Below are 21,695 nucleotides of genomic sequence, written 5' to 3' on the forward strand. Positions count from 1 at the left end.
ACTGCCGGGAACCTAAAGTTAGTGCTTACAGCTGGAACATCAACTTTTATGTCAACAGTAAAGTCTTCTTCAACCTTCTTTATCAATGTCAATGTTTTTTTTTTGATGATGGCTGTCAACATTATTGTGAAAGATAATTTCATGTTAGAATCTCCAGTGTGATAGTTTACTAAATAATAATTATTGGGGGTGCATTCCTCTTGAATAGGCTAAACAAGGCTGGTAGTCCACATTTCTAAAAGGTAGCCCACATAGGAGTCTTTTGTAATATCATTCATATCAAAATCGGGTTTCAACTGTCCACTTCACGCGCGCGTTCCTTTGGGGTGGACTTCTTTGCGCGCTTGAAGTCCGCTCCCAAAGACCTTCCGGACGAGGCGCGCGCTCACGTCTTTTCACTTGCTCAACGCAGTAGCTCGCGGCTTTTCTCCGTGCGCCCCGCGAGCCACTGGACACCGCTGACTCTCACCTCGGGACACAAGGAAACCCCCCCGGGGAAACGAGGCATTTTGTGTCCGGTATGTCTTCTATGTTTATCATATACTGTCTGAAAACGTAATATACATCAGTTGTAGTTGCAGTAGGCTTTTATAATTACAGAATGAGTGTTTTGTTGTGTTTGAAGAACTGCTTTTGCTTTGATGAGACACAGATGGGTCGTTTTCCCACGCTGCTTATCAAATTAGTTTTGCTTTTAACTTCTCTGTTTTGTTCTATATGAGTGGAGGAAGTCACCTCTGAGAGTGAGAAACTCAACTGTAAATTTAACCGAGGTAGGCAAAAGGAAACCGACCTGATGAACATCAGCAGCCTAGACCCCTCTGCACCTTTTTTAAAATAGATCAGTCCGAACCCGGTTGGGTGGTTTCAGTGCTTCTGAAAATTGGGTAACTTTGGAGTGTTTACTGTTCAATATAAGGAAGTTTGGGGGGTTTGCCTGTGTGAAGTTCATGAAGTCGGCTACAACTATTCCACTCTTCATGCTCTTCATACCACAAAGGGTGATATTTAGAAATCAAACAGCCAACATTGCAATTTAGAAAGAGAGGAAGTTACCAAAACTTAGTCACAAGTGCTTTAAGGTGAAATCTCTTGCTATCAAAAACCCATAAGGTTGTAGTAATTGTACATTTATTGTTACATTGAAACGGTCGAAGGATCAAACAGTAACTTATCATAGGATCTGGATTTGTGGCTGACCGCATCATCTCGGATAAACTGGAGGTTTTTGTAAGTGTACTGCACATTTCTCAAACTTTTTGATAGATGAATTCTGAAAGTACTTTTTGGCTGAAGGTCTTTTGTCTGTCAGTTTATGTTAAATTTGCTCCAGAGGAAGAATATTCCTTTAGTAAATGTGATTTATTTGGCAACCTGTCTACAGGAAACCACCTTGAGGAAAAGGCAGGGCTGCTTCCTTAACATGTCCGTCTCTCTGAGGTGTGTCTGTGGCTTTGAGGTGTTTATCTCCTCATCACTCCACCGTCCTTCAAGTAATCAACATTGATCTCTGTTTCACCACTGATTTCAAGGCGGCTTGTGTGTCTGTGTGAAGGAGTATAGTCGTGGAATTATTTGAGGGTCGGATGGGAAAAGAAGCGATGAGGCTGTCCAAGGCCGGGCTTCATCACTTCCTGTTTCTTTACGAGGTCAGTTCCTGTCTTTAGCCTCGGGGCCAGGCAGGAAGAAGGGAGGCGTGGATATGTTTTTCAGTTGGTGGGGTTAAGAAATGGACGTCAACATCGTCACTCCCGCCAAGCAGCTGAGGGCCGTGACGGTGAAGCGCTTGTCCTTACAGACTGATGTTAGACATCTGGATGGAGGCTGCCAGCTGAATCTGTCATTTTGAACAGGCTGTCGTCAGCCACTGGGGCAACCTGAGGAAGACTCCTCCTCTTGTTGCACCCATAGGAGCAGGCCCTAAGCCCCTTGAAAAAGCAGGATTAGACTGTCAAACTTAAATGACTTAATTCATGTATGCTTCCTAACGAGCAACCTCGGCCCGCTGTATCTGAAGGATGTGATGACTTCATGTGAAAACAGGACGTCCCGATGACCGGGACACCTTACTTTTCCATCGCCCCCCCCCACCTCCAGTTGGTCTCCAGTTCCTTTCTGTGTGTGTGTTTGTACTGTGTTTGAGTGTGTGCTATGTGTGTGAGGGTTCGGTGACAGCTTGCTTCCCATTGTCCTATCATTCCTGCTCCACTCACCCTCTGCATCCTGTAGGGCTTCCTGCTAGTGAGGGGCGATTCAGAGAGAAAAGAGAACGGTAAGAAAGAGATGGAGGAACAAGAAAAGAGGAGGTTTGGAGAAAGTCTGGAAAGAGCTGGTGTAAAAGTACAGAAACTGAACAGATCTGAACAATTGTGTGTGTGTGTGTTTCTCTGTGTTCCTGCAGTGAATTCCCCGCTGGGAGCAGCTTATCTGTAGTCCACTGTGCAGGAAAGGGTGTGTCCTTTGGATTTGGCTGTTTTGCGAGTGTGACGATGGAGGGTGATGTTATTGTGATTTCATAAGAGTGCACTGAATGCGTGCTAACGCTTATTTTCTTAGAGAGCAAATTATTATGTTGCTGTATGTCAATTTTGAGGTATTACTTGAGTATTTCCACTTTATGCTACTTTACATTTTATATACTGAGTGCTTTTTACTTTGGGTACTTTAAGTGCACTTTGCTGATCATGTTTCTATATTGTTACTGAGGTACATTTTGCAAGACTTTTGTAACAGAGTGAAGTTCTGCTACTTTGACCAGAATGCACTTTTTCATTAGTGCTGTTCTGTGATAGTTTTCTCTTCAAAGGTCAGATCTCTTAAAGAAATAGAAAACATGCAGCTATGCAGATAGTTTTGGTTTCATTTGCTAAGGTTTCAAGATATCCCTCTCCAAGCTCTCTGCCTCAAACCCAATTGAATTGAATTTGTGGTGCTCACAGCATTGAGAGATTACGTTGTAAATTCAGCTTCAGCAGCGGCTCTTTCCAGAGACCGTTTGCACGTTAGTCTGGAAAATCCACTGATCTTACTGAGGACAGTTCTTTATAAGTTCAACTGTTTTGTTGTTTGGAGTGAAGTCTTTAAATTACGGAATTCAGTTCGCCTTCATTGTATTGGGTGGAGGCGGTTATTTCAAAACCTGCATGGTGAAAATAATTCAACTATTTGCTCGTTAGTGACGGGCAAGACAATGTTTATTTTTTTAAAGCAACCCTGGAAAAGCTTTTAAAAACACAAACATTGAAGCTTATTATCGAATAAAGATGGAATTATTAGTCCGTGCTGTTGTTGCATACAGACTTGTAGTCACATACCAATACCACACTACTCCCCACCAGAGAAAGCCGCTTCTATATTCTAATTATTTCTTCTTGCCAGCCGCTGTGAAAATCTGCTGTGACAGTAAGCCAGCAGTGAAGTTTTGAAACAGCTAACAGAGGAAATACTGTTATCTCTGTGAGATGAATATGATTGAAAGCTGTTTTTTGGGGGCTGTGCTCGTGGCAAGAAGCATTAATGACAGCTGCATGATGGAGAAATATTGACTGTGCCGTGTTATTGTTACACCACATGCAACTACCAAACCGGCAGATCATGTTTTAGATAAGGTGAAAAGGGCAGTGTGCACATGACTGAAGAGCCTTTTTAATGCAACATTGTAGTCTGTTTGTTTGTTCTATTTTTTTATGTAGGAAATGAATACAGCTCTTATTACTTTTTAAGGCAAAGGAACTGTTCTTAAATTACTTTGGTGTACTTCCCAGTACTTATGCAGACTCTTGTTTTATACACACACCAAAAAAAAGTAGCAACAAGTGCGAAGTGTTCCAATTTAAATGTGCAACCCAAACGTACCACCCATCACCCCCACACACTCCCACACACTTTGCGCTACATATCTTTAATGCTTGTGGCTGATTGAAAGAAATATGGAAACGGGCACATATGTGTTGGTTTGTGTTTAATTTTGCACCATGGCAGGTTATATGTCGGTGCACAAGTGCATATTTTGGCTTTCTGTGCATGCTTGATTGGTGACGCCTTTGTTCAGTGGGCCGTGTGCCCTGCTGCATGTGTGACTTTAGTGGTAGTTTCCTCTATGTATAAACACCTCGGGTCAACTGAATTATCAGGTGTTGGAGCAGCTTTTGTGTGCAGAGGGGAAGACGGACATTTTATCAACAGGAACTCAATGGAGAACAATGACTGTATGACTGTACACAATGTCTGTGTGTGGGTGTGTGTGTGAGACTACATGCTATTGTGCTGCTGACCCTGTCTCTGGTCATCTGCCAATCTTAGAAAAGCAGAAAAAGAAGAGGTGAGAAAAAGATGAGGGAGGAGGCCTCTTCTCTGTCACTCCTCCTTTCTAAAGCTCATCACAGAGAAAGTGAGCAGCTTCGGTCCAGTGGAAGGCTGGACAGAGAGAGTATAAAGGTTATTGTTGGAGAGGTGTGGGCACGGAGAAGAGAAAAACAGTAACAGAGAGGAAGGTGTGTGTGTGTGTGTATGGATGGACTCCGTCCTCAGTTTCCAGGAAAAGGGGGGAGTGATCCGAAGGGTGGACAGGAAACTCTAACAGGGCTAACTTCCTGTGACTCTCCTGATGGCCGACCTGATACAGTGAATGAGTGTGTATGTGAGTGTGTGTGTGTGTGTGTGTGTGTGCATATTTTGCTCTCCTGGATGTAGCCCATAATAGCCTATGTTGCTTTAAAGATTGAGAGGAATTTCGTGGGAATGTGTGGTGTGGATGAGACGAACCTGACGCTGTTCACTGGGAGCGTTGATGTTTTTTCATAATGAAAGTGAATTACTTTGTTTTTTTTCGTTGCTCCCTGCCTTAACCTGTATTGTTCTTCCTGTGCGTGTGACTTCCCTCACATTCCTCAGTAGGTGGGGATGCTGCAGCCGGCAGTTTAGTTAGTTTGAAAGGTTGCCTGTTTGAATCCGAAGGCCGCTCTGCACTCATTTGCCAGTTTGTTGGGTACCCACACGATAGCTAACACTAATGCGGTCTAACTAGTTTAGTTTAAACTTTTAGAGAGCTGTTGATTCAACTTCATAGTCAGTTTTGAGGCTCTAGTTTATGTACTGTTGGATTGTACTGCATTTTGCACAGAGGCCTTTCTCATATTTTGAGCACCCCTTATATTAATAACAATAGACTAGATATTAAAAACTACAGCCTCCAAAATGACCATAAAGTTAAATCTAGGGCTGCGATTGTAGATTATTTTCATTATTGGCTATTTTCATCTATCTGCCAATCAATTGAAATATCTATATCAAATGTTTACGATCACATAAAGAAAAGCACCAATAACTTACAAATCTGAGAGCCAGGCTTTACCCCCTGTACCAGTGTTTATGCTAAGCTAACTGGTTGCTGGCTGTAGCTTCTCATTAGAAGAGAGTGGTATCGATCTTCTCCTCTAACTCACTGCTAGACAGCGAATAAGAGTATTTCTCAACAAGTTTTAAGTTTAAGTTTACACTCGTCTCTGTAAGTTATTTCCTCTGTCAACCCGAGCTCTATTGAAGCAATGTGGTTTGCTCAAAACTGGAAGTCCGGATTGCGCATATATGTGCACATCTATTCTACACAATGATCTTTGTAAAACACATTTCACATCGTCAGTGCATGTCACTTTGTGTCAGTTACCTCTGCCTAATGACATTTACAGGTTCATTTCACCACAAACACACCCACACACACACACACACACACACACACACACACAGCTGGTTGACCAGAGAGAATTACTGAGTACCCCTTCTCGAAACTGCAAAGCAAAAAGGGAAGTGGCTAACCTCACAGCTCTCTCTCTGTCTTTCTTTATCTCGAGCTGTCTCCTTTTTTTTCTTCTTTTAACTTCTCTGTCTCCTTGTGTCTCCCTTCACGCATCTCTTTATTCACGCTTTAACGCTCTTGAGCCTTTCCCTCACATTCTCCAAAACCTTTCCCCTCTCCGGTTCTCTGCCACTCATCCTCTCTTGGCCTACTCTCTCATTCCGCCGCTTGTCACTCACCCTCCTCCTCCCCCCTCCCCCCTTTTTTTAATTTTCCAGTGGCGATGGTGATTGACAGATGATCTGACAGAGGAAGACATCAGGTGAGAAAAAGTTAACTTCTCTTTCCTGCCTTACTGTATCTCCAACCCAATTTCCGCCCTTCCTCCTCCTGCTTAAGGGAAGTAAAGATTTTATTTAAAAGTTTGTAACTTCTCTCTGAACTGTTCTCTTTGGTTTAGTGACCCTTTGCACACTGTTGATGTGGTCTGCTTTCACTTTCTAAACCCTTTTGTTTTAAGTCTAAACGCTGAAACGTACCTATTGTGTTGAATCTTGTGATAATCCACAAGTTCCTTTTATTTTGTGAGCAGTGATAATGTATTTAATTAAATAGGTGAGAAATTATTTAATTTAAGGGACACTCCACCAGTTGTACACATGAAGTCCAGTACAGCTCAGCCTGTGAAGACACTTGTGTAATTCAAAAGTTAAAAAAAAAAACCAGATGATGTCATCGTGATGTCATCAGGGTTATCGCAGCTTGGGAAGTAACATTACTAACAAAAAGCCACTGCGACAAACTGGAAGTGTGGAGTTTGAAAGGGGTGTTCTCTCAGGAAAGATCAAGTTGCATCATGGGAAATGTAGGATCTGGTGTTTCTGAGGCATGACTCATACGAGGCACTAAAAGACAGGATATCTGGGCCTCTACTGCTTCAATTTTGACAATGTTTTTTTTATGGATGTGAAATACTAAATCTCTTGAGTATCCCTTTAAACAGGTTCATATTTGATTTATGTTTCTTATATTTTAATCTAAACAAACCTTTTGTTGTTATCTAATCTTTAAAGCATCAAGCAAATTGACATTTACATATTGAAAAAGTTGTTTCTGTAACTCTGCTTGCTTTCACAGACGTCGTCTCCGTGCTGGTTATTATGGGGTGTGCCTGTTGCAAGCATAAGCAGTCCGCCAAAGCAGCAGCAGCAGCAATAGACGTTACAGATCTGTCTCCTAGCAACGCAGATGGAGGGTTGTCCGCCGCCTTGACTCAGGGCCGTTACTGTCCCGACCCCACTCAGACCATCCCGGACTTCAACAAGGGCTTCTCATCCAGCACCATCTTCTCCAACACCAACACACACCAGCGGCCTGGAGGCATAACAAGTAGGACTGTGTGTGTGTGTGTGTGTGTGTGTGTAAGCACCAAGTAAAATAGTCTTAGAATATAAGATTCTATAAGGTGAAAATCAATATATCTAATAATATCTAATATAATAATAGAGTAAAATTTACCCAGCACTTCTTCAGTGATGTTTGTTTCTGTCCTACAATTATAATAATAATCATTATTGTAAGAGTGATATGACGCTGTGATCATGTTTCTCCACCAAAAAATTATTCAAAACGTTAAATGAATATGGTAAACATGTTTTTTTTTGTTTAGGATAGGTTCACATTTTCACAAGTCTGTCTTAAAACAATGCTTACATGCCCACATCGAAAGAGTTGTTATTATTATTATTATTCTGTCCATACTGGCCCTGAAGTTATCTCTCAATTTCAATGTAAGAGATGTGGGACAAAATCAAACGTACTTGTTTTCTGCCAAAATGCATTTTAAATTCAGTAAATTCAAGATGAGGCTACGGGAAGTCTCATTTAGATCAAGTGGGTAACTGTCAAAGTTAGAGATCGGAATAAAAAGAGGATTATACAAGTTACAAAGACTGTAACTTTGGAAGATAGACATTTGATTTGTAGGTCAGAATCCTGAAGCCTCATATTAGCTTCTGCCTAACTATTAAATACATTTTTGCATAGAAAGAGGACTATGATGTTGTGCACTATCTCTTACATCGGTATCGTGCTTTGACGAGATCTCATCACAGCCAGTATGTATTTTAATGTATCGACCTCATCATTTAAAACAGTAAAACCCTAAAAACTTGTTTTAGATTGGTGGTGAAAAACAAGTATGTATAACTGGAAACTATTAACTCCTCTGTCTCTCTTGTGTGTGTGTGTGTGTGTGTGTGTGTGTGTGTGTGTGTGTGTGTGTGTGAACACGTATGCAGGTGGTGGAGTCACTCTCTTTATAGCTTTGTATGACTATGACGCTCGCACCGAAGATGACCTTACTTTTCAGAAAGGAGAGAAATTCCAGATCATCAACAACACGTGAGCACAAACACAAATTAGCACAAATTGCTAATTTTAGGGAAAACACACCTGGATTGTAATACATTTTGGCATACATTATTGTCATACAAAGGTATGACAATATGCATCAGGAGATTACAAATTCCTGCTAACTATATGTGTTGAATGTCTTGAAGCCCAGAAGGTAATTAATTTTGTTTGCATAGATTACCTGCCACATGCTGCAATTAAATGCCAGCCGTTAACACTGGGAACTGTCAGAAGTGTCAGCTGCTGTATGTTCTTGAACAATGTTCTTGACTCACTCAGGAAATCTAAAATCAGATTGTTTAAATTTGGAGTTGTTCTGAAGTCGTTGTTCACACATTTGCTCTTCATCTTCTTTCTCATCTAAACACCGTTCACTCTTCTGTTTATTTGAATGTAGATTAAGTGCACTTTGCACTTTAACCTATAAGAATTGTATTTGTAAAGTACAGTTTTTGCCAGCGTCATTGTTCCTTTTAATTTCGACATTTTAAAAAGTATCATGACCCTCCATTGTGTAACAAACTGTGAGCTGATTGTATCTTTACAGCTTATCCCTGATTCTGTCAGCAAACTAACTTCTAGTTTGTGTTTTTCTTTGCAGAGAGGGCGACTGGTGGGAGGCTCGCTCTTTGGACACAGGCCACTCAGGTTACATCCCCTCCAACTACGTAGCTCCTGTCGACTCTATACAGGCCGAAGAGTGAGCACACACACACACACACTCACACCCACACACTCACACACACTCTCTCACACACACACACACACATCTGCTGCCATATAAGTACAGTTTATCTTGAAAGATTTTCTTAATGATTGACATGTAGTCTGAGGGCAGAGGTCACAGGTTTGCTTGCTGTCACTGCGGTGACCTTTGTGTTGTTGTCATGGTGACAGGTGGTATTTTGGGAAGATGGGCAGGAAGGATGCGGAGAGACAGCTGCTGGGCAATGGCAACCAGAGGGGAACTTTCCTCATACGAGAGAGCGAGACCACCAAAGGTAAAGAGGCCACACACACGCACACACACACACGCACGCGCACACACGTACACACGGACACACACACACACCCACACACCCACACACTCTCTTTCAATTTAGGCTTACTGCTCTAAATATATGAAAGCTTTCAATTTCTTTCTCTTTCTATCTCTGACCTCACCCCCACTATGTGCTTCTTCGTCCACCCCTCCCCTCCTTCCTTCACCCTCGTTGTATCCCTCCCTCTTCCTCTCTCCTTTCTCCTTTCAGGTGCTTACTCTCTGTCGATCCGTGACTGGGACGATAACAAGGGAGACCACGTCAAACATTATAAGATCCGCAAACTGGACAATGGTGGCTACTACATCACCACGAGATCACAGTTCGACACAGTGCAGCAGCTGGTAGAGCACTACACAGGTAACACACATAAGCACACACACACACATGGACCCGAATTCATCCTCTTTATTTTGCTTCTCCTTCAAAGTGGAAAAATAAACGTCTGTGTTGCCATTTTCTGATGGACCTTCATGCTTCAAGCTCCTGCTTCTATGAATTTTACCTACAATTTGTTCTGACTCTGCCCGATCATTCTCTGCCCAGCTGCTGGAGAGACTTTAGTTATGTTACTCTACTTGATGCATACTGTAATTACACTATTACCACTAGTGGGAAGTAAGTATTTTTACATACTTTTGAAAGGATTTGAATACTTCTTCCACTAACTTTATAAGTTTGATTCAGAGTTGACATCAACTGTAAGTGTCCACACCCTCCACTTCCTCTGCTCTCTGTCAGTGTAAATCTGACCCCTAGTGGCAAGAAGTTGATATAGCAATAATTCTGCAATCGTGACTTTACCTAACACGATCATCAAAAGCAACCTGAGAGATTTGGCCACATAAATCCTGCATAATGTATTTGTTTTTCTTATGAACTGTGTCGTCCCCGTATTTTTTCTCTACATGATGCTGCTCTGAATGTGTGTTTGTGTCTGTTTTGCTGAGTTTTCCTTTTGCCTTTGTACTTTAGTATTTGGTGAACTTGTCAGTTGCATAAGTGCATAAGCAACCTGTCTTGTTCTTTTTTTTTTTTGCTGCTTTTTTCTCTCTGTTTTCTTTCCCTCTGCTCTTCTTTCCTTCGCCTGCTCGTTTGTCTCTCCTCTCTCTCTCTCAGAGAGAGCGGCGGGACTGTGCTGCCGTTTGATTGGCAACTGCAAGCGGGGCATGCCTAAGCTGGCCGACTTATCAGTGAAGACCAAGGATATGTGGGAGATTCCCCGCGAATCCCTCCAGCTGATTAAAAAACTGGGCAATGGCCAGTTTGGAGAAGTCTGGATGGGTAGGAATGGTGGCACTGTGTTGCAGTGGGGGACGGTGACAGCTGGAGCACACCTGGATAAAATAAAGTATTAAAAGATGAGCAGGTACATATAATACATTTAAGTCTTGGTTGTGTCCAGTTGACAAGAACTTCAGTAACACTTCTGGTGTGAAGACACCTGCACTTTCGCAAACACACACTGTAAAGCCCTGTGTATCTGTCTGTGTTGTTCAGAGTCTTGTCTACCTGCAACACATATACCTTTGGATTGGACCACACAAACTCAGAAAATACACACACAGTTGAAGCATGTAGTCTGGTCTAGTTCTTTAAATGTTGTGTGTTGAGTTAAAACTGCAACAGTGAAAAAAAACTTCCCTGTGTGTGATAACAATTGAAGAGCCAGCAGTTAATGAATAGAAACGTGGCTTTGTTTTACATCCAGGTGTGCAGAGTTGTTCCCCTCTTCCCCTGTTGTTGCATGTGCATGTTTCATCATCTCACCTCACCTATATGTCACCCCCCCCCCCCCCCCCACCCATCTCTTTTTCCATTTTTCCACCCATCACATCACCCTTTTTCTCCCATTCTACAATACACTTCCACTCTTTCCTTTCTCTACATCTCCACCCTCTTTGACTCCCACCTCCTCCCCATAACAGGCACTAATGATGGGCTGTGTTATTACCTGACCATGTCCTGTCCCAACTCCACCCCACTCACTATGGGCCTTGGGCGGGATGCCTGGGAGGTGCTAAGGGAAACTCTGTCCATGCAAAGGAAGCTGGGACAGGGCTGCTTCGGGGACGTTTGGATGGGTGAGACTGACACCACCAACCTCTGACGCCCTCTGCAGGCTCAGAGGGAGAACTGTCTGTCCAGCATTGTCGTCCGTAGTGTCTGTTACTGTCCTGTATTGTTGGTAACGTTGAATGTCATTTATTTCTGTGTATGCCAGTGAAGTTTGACGTTTTCCCCAGTATCGCTTGGTATTCCCATGTGATCTATTTCCAATTACACGTCTGACCAATTTGTTTAGAAAATGTCGTACAGTTTCTCTGACTAAACGCGAGTGTGTCCGGTTTTCTGAGCCGTGCAAATCTTCTCCCTGAAGGTGTTGATGTAAGACCAGTAAAATCTCCCTCCCTCCTAACATCACTCTGTCTCATGTCATGCATGCTCTCCAAAACAGCAACCATTTGCATGCGACAGAAGTATAACCACATGTGTGTTTGTTACAGCCTGCATAGTGTGTTCCATGTTTTTTTTACACTTTTTTACATCTGTATGTATGTAAATGTAGTCATCTCCATCAGTATGTCAGATAATGTGTGTGTCTGTGTGCGCCGTCTGTCTTTGTGTGTTTCCATGTGCTGTGTGCGCATTAACATCTCCTTGTCTCTATGCCAGGCATGTGGAACGGTACCACCAAGGTAGCGGTGAAGACTCTGAAGCCAGGGACCATGTCCCCCGAGGCCTTCCTGGAGGAGGCTCAGATCATGAAGAGACTCCGCCATGACAAGCTGGTGCAGCTCTACGCCGTCGTGTCTGAGGAGCCCATCTACATTATTACAGAGTTCATGAGCCAAGGTATCAGGCTGAGTAAACTGTCATGCCTGTGATGCAGTGTAGATACACAATGAATCCCTGCCGTTGGTTGGAAACCTCACTGACACTGAAAAGTGAGCTCCTCCGAGTGTTAGTAGTGCAGTCGTTCATGAGGGAATAGAGAACATGGAAACGCCCTATCGTGCATTGAAATCCTTAAAAAAACGTTGGGATATGTCCCTGTCCTAACTTTCAACCATTTTGAGATATACTGTTGAGTACCTCACAGACAAACAAATTAACTACATGAACAAAAAAAACATTGAACAAATTTGGTAGAAATTTGTAATTTGTTTAAAGCCGCCATGCCTCCCTGCCGGGCAAAACACTAAACTACAAACTCCAGAGATTCTCTTTCCTCTGGTGGCCGTGGGGCAGGTGAAACATTACTTTAGAATTCACTAAAAACTAAAAAGAAAGAGACATAAAGTTTGCATTAAGATATTTGCATGCACAATAAACTGTAACTGTGTAACCATGACTTCACAAGCAACTCTCTGGTTTTGATTGAATTTATATTTTGTACCCGCCATGATACACAGCAGATATGAGTTAAACTACAGGAGGCAAAAAGGACTGGCCAGTCATGACGCAACAATCTTGGTTTTTCAGGAAGTTTGTTGGACTTCTTAAAAGATGGGGAGGGGCAGGATCTTAAGCTGCCTCAACTGGTGGACATGGCTGCACAGGTGAGTTAAGCTCACACACACACACAATAACAGACGTAAAGGAAACTCGTACTTTTACCATCTTGTCTGAGCTCTCTTCTTTTTGTCTCTTTGTGTTTTTAGATTGCATCTGGAATGGCATACATCGAGAGGATGAACTACATCCATCGTGACCTGCGAGCAGCTAACATTCTTGTTGGAGACAACCTGGTGTGCAAGATTGCTGACTTCGGCCTGGCCCGGCTCATCGAGGACAACGAGTACACAGCCAGACAAGGTAACAGCATGAGGTGTTACGTGACGGATTAGGAAGAGCAACGATTGCACAATGTGATGATTAACGGTGTCTGCCTCTGCCTCCGTGTCTATATTTTTATCCATAACCTATCCTAATTATATGATTATGCGTCTTTCGCTGTGTTGCCATGGTTTTCAGGGGCGAAGTTCCCCATCAAGTGGACGGCTCCTGAAGCTGCATTGTACGGACGCTTTACCATCAAGTCAGATGTCTGGAGCTTTGGCATCCTACTAACTGAACTCATCACGAAGGGACGTGTGCCATACCCAGGTACTGGATGATACCTGGATGCTGGTTCAGCATTTCCTCATCTCACAAAGTATCGTCCTCGGCAGTGAGAATTCTGCAGGATTAAAAATGTTTCTGCTTTTCACCGTCAAAACCGAGACAAGATCACTTTTCTTCTTTTTTTTTGCAGCAGCAACAGCAACAGCAACAGCAACAGCTTGGTTAGGTTTGCAGAGTTTACTGAGATTTTCAACCAAACTACATAATAGCACTTGATGAGTTTAGGGCCTTAATGTCTTTCTCAAAAGTGCTTCAAAAGTAGATATGAGGGAAGGGGAGACCCTCTGGTATGCAAATTAGCATGCAGATCATGCAGTGTCCATTTTTGATTTTACTGTGTCCTTTTACCACAATAATTTCAAGATATCATTGACACACCGACACAAAGTATTGCTCATTTTACACCATTTTTTGATCAAGAAATTTTATGAAATCAATCATTTATTTTCTGTTAAACTTACTATAAGGGGATTTGAAGCTCAAGTTGCATCATTCCGTTACTCCAGACATTTCTTCATTTTGAAACTGTTGTACTATGATAATATAACTTCATTTATGAGTTCTCTTCTACAGTAGTGTCATGGCAAAGACAGCAGCACCACATACAAGAAAAGAATAGAGTTTACAAAACATATAAGACAGACTTACGATGAATGAGATAAAATATTAGAGGGCGATAAAGGGTCAGAAGGATAATGTAAGATTAATCAAATAACAGTAAAGCCACAAAAAACAACACGTTGCTGCATGTTTAATAGCAGTAAATAAATACATTACATTTAAATTATTCCTGTTTTATTTTTTCTAAATTATTTTATCGTTGCAGTATTTTATCTTTGCATTGTATCTTGAGTTCCTTTGTGTGATTATCACTACTGTCTTGTGATGATTTCTATGGATTTTCTTTTCTCTGCTTTAACTTTTCTCCATATCCAATATGTGTAGATTTTCTTGTCTGTTTTATGTGTTTTTTAAAAAATCCATCCCTCCTTCTCTGAACCCTCTCCCGCATCTACCTCCTCCCTCCCTCCCTCCCTCCCTCCCTCCCTCCCTCCCTCCCTCCATCCCTTTAGGCATGAATAACCGTGAGGTGTTGGAGCAGGTGGAGAGGGGCTACAGGATGCCCTGTGCCCCGGGCTGCCCCGCCTCGCTCCATGAACTGATGGTGCAGTGCTGGAGGCGAGAGGCCGATGAGAGGCACACCTTTGAGTACCTTCAGTCCTTCCTGGAGGATTACTTCACGGCCACAGAGCCGCAGTACCAGCCCGGAGAAAACCTGTGACCACACACGTGTAGGACAGAGGTGGAGCAATAAACGGACAAACATAAAGAGAAAGACAGACGTGCAGAAAGGCAGACGTGGGATGTTGCAGACACACCAATATGCCTTCATTGTATTTGTATTCTTACTGCACACACACACACACACACACACACACACACACTCTCTCTAACATATTTAGATACATATCATTGCCTTGTTTTATTGTTTAAAGACAGTTTCCTCCTTTTGGTTATTGATCACTGCAGTGCAGCCCATTCAGGACGGATCAATCAACCATGTTGAAGAGCGGAGTCGGATCTCTGCTGATCAGGCCTTCGCAGTAATGTTGCTTTACTCTGTAACCATGACAACAAGGAACCGAAAGAAGATGTAGATGGTTGTGTTGAGGTGGGGGGGGGGGGGGGAGTCGAGTTGGTACATGATTTGTTCAGCTGCCATAAATGTCCAGGTCCCTTTTCTGATTTCTGTCTCTGGGGAGAGCAGCTTCGAAGGACAACTGTTTGCCTGAGAGAAATGTGTCGATAGAAAAACGATGGAAGGTGCAACAGGTTTCAGACAACATGAAATAAACCTTGTGAACTTATGTGATGGATTATGTATGCAGACACTGTGAGATATAGTAAGATGCTTCCTCTTACAATATTCTAAAAAGGCTGTTGAACTGATCCATGTCCATCACCCGAAAGGGGGAACTAATTTCAAACTTGCAACATCTGCCTTAAAGTGGTCAAATTACGGGCTGTTTTAGCATTTAAAGTACCTTTAATACTGTGTTAGTAAAGTCTGAGGGGAGAGATGGTAAGGAATGCTCTTTGTTTGTCTGATAATTTGAATGACAATTTTGTATGAACTGTCTCTGTTGCTGTTTTAATTTAACTCCGCTATATCTGTACAACACAAAGACTTCTATATTAACATGTACACAGTTTTCATGCATTCAGGGTGAAATGTTACACATAAAGGGGAACGATCAATGCCGGTGGTCTTTGGAAGGAAAGTGTTTTAAATCCGTTTTGTTTTGACTATAGAGTGTAACCTTTATGTGATTGTATGAGATTCCCTGTTATGTTATTGTAATAAAAATCAAATATCTTTTCCGGGTTAAGACATGTCTCTTATTCTATTTATATTTGGACACTTATGCTATTTTTGTATGTTTCCTCATAATGTCAAAGAGCCAATTCAGTAGGCTATAGCTCTGTAAACAAACTTGAATGAATGAATTGACCTAAACAGAAATTGCTTTTTAGCTAAATATAAAATATCATAGGATATTATTAGTGTTATTGCGATCTGTGGCTCTGGAAACTATTAGCAGCCCTCCGAAATTCCACCCACTCCCATTCTCGTCTGTCTCTCGCTCTCTTCTGTCTGTCATGCTCGCTCTTCAGTAAACTACTTTTCCCACAATTCCACAGGTGTAAAGTGAGGCCAGCTACGGATGCCCGGATGGTTTTGACAGCCAGGCACGTTGGAGAGCCACAGCGGAGACTGGGGCGCACGCGAGACAGAGAGAGCTGGAATTGCAGAGGCAGAGACGCACGGGCGCACGGTCGATTTTCGCCTCCCGCATACTGGGGAGTCCCGTGCCTGTCACCAAAACCGGAGCACAGGGCTCGAGCGCGGTTATGTCAGCACCTAAATTGGGGACCAGATTGTGAACCAACGTCCCAGCTCACCATTTTAAATTTTTTTATCCTTCCTATTGTGTTTTTTGCTTTCCCATCTTTGCGGGTGCAGATATTGATGTGAGCCAGAGGAGCGGTTTTTCCATTGAGCCGCACGAGACGGTGGCGCGCGACGGCAGGAGCAGACAACGTTTACATTGATGCGGGAGGCTATGTCCCTCCGACGCGGGGAGCCCAAATGAAGGGGACATGCTGCTCGCTGACGGCTGCAGCCGTCAAGGCAACGGCTCCGTGACCCGGGAGAGGAGAGGAGCGAAACACCGTCACCGACAGCTGCGCGAGCCCACAGCCCCCGCCAGCCAACGTTGACACCGCAACAGCTCCAGCAGCCAGCGCGAGCCCCCCAGACTCTCTCTCTCTCCCTCGGTGAGTGCGCGTGCAGTGTCTTGTGTACACAACACCAAAAATTTGCTTACTGTCCGCTCAGCCAGTTGTGCTGCGCACCTCTGGTTACGTTTCCTTTTTGAGTTTTTTTTTGTACATTAACCTCATCGATGCCGCTAAAGGACCGAGCTCTTCCTTCGCACTGCTCGTGCTGCTGGGTCATCTGGGCTTTACTGTGAGCATGCAGCGTGTATGATGATGCTCACACACACACATACATACAACGCGCACACACGTAATGTGGTTAAATGTGCGCGCAATGAACCCTGTTAACCCCAACGTGTTTTTTTTTTGAGTATCTACAATCTTCTCACCCATTACCTTTATTATCACTGAATTTACATACAGCGTAGGCAGGGCAGCAGGATACAGTACCTCCCCAGGTAATGGCACACACACACACACACACACACACACACACAAACACACACAGACACTTGTTTTGTTTATTTGCTGTACCTCTGTGGGTTGACTTTTCTAATACTGAATTTACATGGCAGTGACACATACCAGAGCTTAGACTGTGAGTCCAGCTCCTGATGATGGACAGGTGTTTTCTTTACATAGAAACAGGAGACACCAAGGTTAACCGGTGAGCATCCGTCCAGTCCCGGGGTTTCCATCCCGGCGGCCCCCCTGAGTTGTCAGGGCAGTTATAGGCAGGACACAGCAGCAGCAGCAGCAGCAGCAGCAGCAGCAGCAGCAGCACATCCTGCAGTGGCAACAGGGCCAATGTGCTGGAGAGACAAGGCGTGCTCATGGTGGTGATTATCAGCTCTCGTCTGCGAGGGGGGGTGACAAAGGGAAGAAAAGAGTGCATGAAGGGAGGAGAGGGAGAGAGGGAGAGAGAAGTCAATGTCGATGTCTGGGCAGTGACAGTTCGTTATTTAAGGGCCCCTCAGAGACGTGCACAGGCTACCCTAGTGCAGGTGCCGTTAGTATGCAGAGTGATGCTCGGTCTGTCTGTCTGTCTGTCTCACACTCAGCCATGTCTCACGCTCTCATTCGCTGGTTTAAAGAGTGAGTTCTCTTATTGGCAGGTTCACTTGGACATAATGAATAATTTCAGCGCTCGGAATGCTGGAATGAAAAGGAAATATGGCCTTACCTTGGCATGCAGCCGCCGTCTGTCAGACTTTGTCTTGAGTGCATGGCCCTGTGTGTAAAGGGGGGACGGGGGACGAGAGAAACGGAGAATGTGAACATATAACAGCTTAGGCCCTATTGTGCTTCCTACCTGAGCGGGACTAGTTGTCATAGCAACGGCCTTGTAGCTCCGTTGATGTTCCTCCTGTCCTCATTGGCAGGGTCAGCGCACCTAACACTCCACAGCTCGTCTCAAAGCTGTGTGTGTGTGTGTGTGTGTGTGTGTGTGTGTGTGTGTGTGTGTGTGTGTAAGCGTGCATGTACTTCCATCTGTGTGTGTGTGTGTGTGTGTGTGTGGAAGTACCTTTTGTTTGCGCCTTGCTGCAGTTCGTAGGCGTGTGGGTTGATGGCAGTGACAAGCCTGTGCGTGTGTGTGTGTGTGTGTGTGTGTGTGTGTGTGTGTGTGTGTGTGTGTGTTGCAGTGTCACAAAGATACACCCTGCCGATATGACAGCCGACAGCTCAACCAATCACCTGTTTTCTCTTCTCTCTGCCTATCAGCATGTGAGGTTGCTGTATAGTCAGATGTCCTCTTGATATGGAGGTCGTGATGAAGATGAAGAAGACAGAGTGGACACAGTCGACTTTCACTGCATGTCCTGGTGTTTTGGGAAGTTTTCAGAGATGTTGAGGATGGTGCAACCTGTTGAATGAAGGGGGTATAGTGGTTTAGAGGCAGTTTAAAGAGACCGAGTCCGTCTTATGAGACCACACAAGCCTGCCACCAGACAGAGCTTCAGTAACGGGTTTCCTACCAGAGTCTGTTCATTCGCTCATTCTCCAAAAACAATCGGCTTCTCCTCACAACTACAAAGCATCTCATTTTTAGGAATTTGCTTTCTAGCTGTGCGCAAGATTTGTCAAATGCAACAAAGAGCTTTTGTTTTTTGGGGGGGGGGGGGTTACAGATGTTTTGTGAAAGTCAGTTGAAGATCATTCTGGCCCCCCCCACACACACACTTTGAACTCTTCACAAAAGATATATTTCTGCCATTTAAGAAAAGGGAATTTACACCAGTGTTGTGAATGAGTCAGTCCATTATTATTCAGCACCTGAAATGCCTCCCAAAAAATACACGAGGAATTGATTTTAGGTCACAGATTCACATAAACAATCTATTCATAGTGACAAAATCTGGTTTGCTGGAGCTTAGAGCTATTCTGATGGCTTAGAGCTATCAGAAGATGGCTTTAAGTGTCATATTTAAATGTAAATGTTTCCTCTGCTGCTGTTTCCATTGTCTTCTGTTGAAAAACATCTCTATATCCTATAAGACCTCATATTTTAATATTGAGTAATTGGACATTTCAGGAATATTTTACAACTTTTAATATTTTCCACTTTTAGAGACGAGCTATACTGGCTAAAAAGAGTAAGTCATTACTTTGTCCTTGGAGTGAAGGGTCCTGTCTTTTACGACTCCTATTAATCTAATCGTCACCTGAAGTGAAATAGCTTTCGCCACAGGCAGGTAAACGTGGTTCACCTCCCACACGCACACACACACACACACACACACACACACAGGCATAGACACACACATGCACCCCCTCACACACCAACCATTTAGAATTTGTGTAAGCAGTGTTTGTATGCTCCATTCTGTCACCTCCCACACGATACATTCATAAAACGGCTCCTCCGCGTCAAAGGCACTGACTCAATAGAAGAAATCTCCCCTTCTCTTTTCTCTCGCCTCCTTCCCTTTTTTTAAGCCCTCTGCCCCCCCCCCATGTATCTGTCCCCCAGTGAGTCCCTTCTTCTTTTTCCACTTCCACCTCCCTCTCTCCTGCACCTTTCCTATATGTCCCTCATCACCTACCTCCTCATTCTCCTCTCCTCCTTCTCCTTGTCCCCCCCCCCCCCCCCCCCCCCCACAGGGCTGGTTACAGCCGGTTTTAGTCTGACAGCGGAGAGGAAGCTTCGACCTCTCACCTCCAGAGGATGGAGAGAGGGAGACAAGAGGAGAGGGATGATGGAGGGCAGCGGGGTGGAGGGGGGTTGGAGGGGGGTGAAACTGCGAGAGGCGAGGGAGAGGTCAAAGAACAGGAGGGATTTGCGAAGAAAGAGGGAGAGGAGAGCTGGGGGAAGGGACTGAGAGTCGGGAGGGAGAGAGAGAGAGAGAGAGAGGACGGAGGGGTCAGGAAGGAGAAAGAGTGATAAATGAAGGGAGAGCGGCAAGATGGAAGGATGAGGAGGGAGAGATGGAGCGCATGAGAGGACGAGAAGGAGAGAAAGACAGAGTGTGAAGCTGCTGTGTACCTCCCTAACAAGCTGGACAGAATCAGCTCAATTATTAAAGAGGAGCGAGAGATGGGGAAAACATGCCGACACACACACACACAAAAGCATCTCTCGGTGTCTGGCACACAACACACACATCTATCTGCAGATCAACATACTTACACATGTTCTGTGTGTCTGATTTCTTATGCTTGTGCGTTAGTTATCTTTGTTTTTAGCGGCGTGTGAGTGTGCATACACATGTGTCGATGTGTCGGGGTATGTGTGTTAAAAACAGTGAGTCAGAGGATAAGCAGAGACTTGTTAGTGATTCTCCTCAACACCCCCCCCCCCCCCCCCATACACACACACACACACACACACACACACACACACACACACACACACACACACACACTCACTCAATTTGGCTTCAGCACCGTCTCAACGTTCCACCAGCGTGCCTTCAATGTCGTCCCATCAATATGAACAGATAATCAGAGCACTCAGAGGTCTGTCTATAAATCCCCGCCGTGAATATAGTTTTCACCCTCTTCCCTTCCTATCTTCTCTCCCTCCCTTCCTCTCCTTCTCCTTCCTCCTCCTCTTCCTCTCTTGCCCGTTCTACTCTATTTTTTTAGTTCCCTTTCTTCTTTCCCCGTTTCCCTCCTTCTCTAAGGAAGTGTATGCCCCCAAGGGACGAAAAGATTCGCTACCTTCCAGGAGAGAAAGAGATTGTGTGTGTCTCTCTCTGTGTGAATGTGTGTCCTCCGCATATGTGTGTGTGGTGTGTGTGCCAGGATGATAGTGTGTGTGTGTGTGTGTGTGAGTGAGAACACACACTTCCTGAGACAGAGAGGGAGAGAGAGGCAGGGATGAGCGAGTGAGAGAGTGAAAGCAGGAGGCTGTGGAGGGGGAGGAGAGAGAAAGAGATAAGAGAAAAAGACAGAGTAGTCGGGGAGAAGGGGGAAGATGGATGAATGTACTGCGCACTGAGTGTGTGTGTGTGTGTGTGTGTGTGTGTGTGTGTGTGTGTGTGTGTGTGTGTGTGTGTGAGAGCGAGAGAGAGAGATGGTCGGGAGATGCAGGTAGACACAGAGGGAAAGAAGGGTTTCTTATCCTCTCAGCAGAAGTCATAATTTCTTAGAGCGTGCACAGACGTGTATGTGTGTGTTTCTTTGTGCATGCCTGGTTGTGTTTGTGTGTGAGAGTGTTACCTCGTTCAGGCGCGAGTCCAAGAATCCGAGAGGTACAGTACAGTGGCGTGGCGTCGGTGTGTATTGTGAGCAGCGTGCGTGCGTCTACGTGTGCGTTTTGAGTGCTGTGTATGTTAAGGCTGTGGCTGATGGGCTGTCAGTACCTACAGTTGGAATGTTCACAAGGCGGCCATTGTTGTTCAAACAGCCAGCAGCCTTCTCCTTGGCAACGGGAGCTGCAGCAGCGTCTCCCACAGCAACTGTGGAACAGGAGTACGGAGGGAGGAGGAGGAGGAGTCAGGAAGTCAGGGCCGCAGCACAGAGGCCCCTCTCCAAAACACTGGCCTCAAGGTCTGAGTGTGTGTCGGGGTCCAAGCATCTGGTTTGTGTGT

The 21,695-nt window shown here is 44.3% G+C and overlaps 1 protein-coding gene across 4 annotated transcripts; it reads left to right on the plus strand.

The window, feature by feature from the left end:
• The first annotated feature begins 439 nt into the window (after positions 1 to 439).
• yrk (Yes-related kinase) lies at positions 440 to 15,760 on the plus strand. Of its 4 annotated transcripts, none has more exons than XM_079176732.1 (13): positions 440 to 518; positions 6,073 to 6,116; positions 6,932 to 7,183; positions 8,095 to 8,197; positions 8,811 to 8,909; positions 9,107 to 9,210; positions 9,463 to 9,612; positions 10,372 to 10,536; positions 11,929 to 12,108; positions 12,739 to 12,815; positions 12,918 to 13,071; positions 13,231 to 13,362; positions 14,454 to 15,760. In XM_079176732.1, exons 3-13 carry the CDS (start codon positions 6,955 to 6,957, stop codon positions 14,660 to 14,662), a joined length of 1,602 nt encoding a protein of 533 aa, XP_079032858.1. In that variant the 5' UTR covers positions 440 to 518; positions 6,073 to 6,116; positions 6,932 to 6,954; the 3' UTR covers positions 14,663 to 15,760. The 4 variants fall into 4 exon arrangements, with proteins under 4 accessions (XP_079032858.1, XP_079032861.1, XP_079032860.1 ...); XM_079176735.1 differs by lacking the exon at positions 10,372 to 10,536 and adding an exon at positions 11,181 to 11,336; XM_079176734.1 differs by lacking the exon at positions 6,073 to 6,116 and having other exon boundaries at positions 446 to 518.
• The last annotated feature ends 5,935 nt before the right edge of the window (positions 15,761 to 21,695 follow it).

This window comes from Pholis gunnellus (assembly GCF_910591455.1).
Source record: "Pholis gunnellus genome assembly, chromosome: 16".
Classification (NCBI taxonomy): Eukaryota; Metazoa; Chordata; class Actinopteri; order Perciformes; family Pholidae; genus Pholis; species Pholis gunnellus.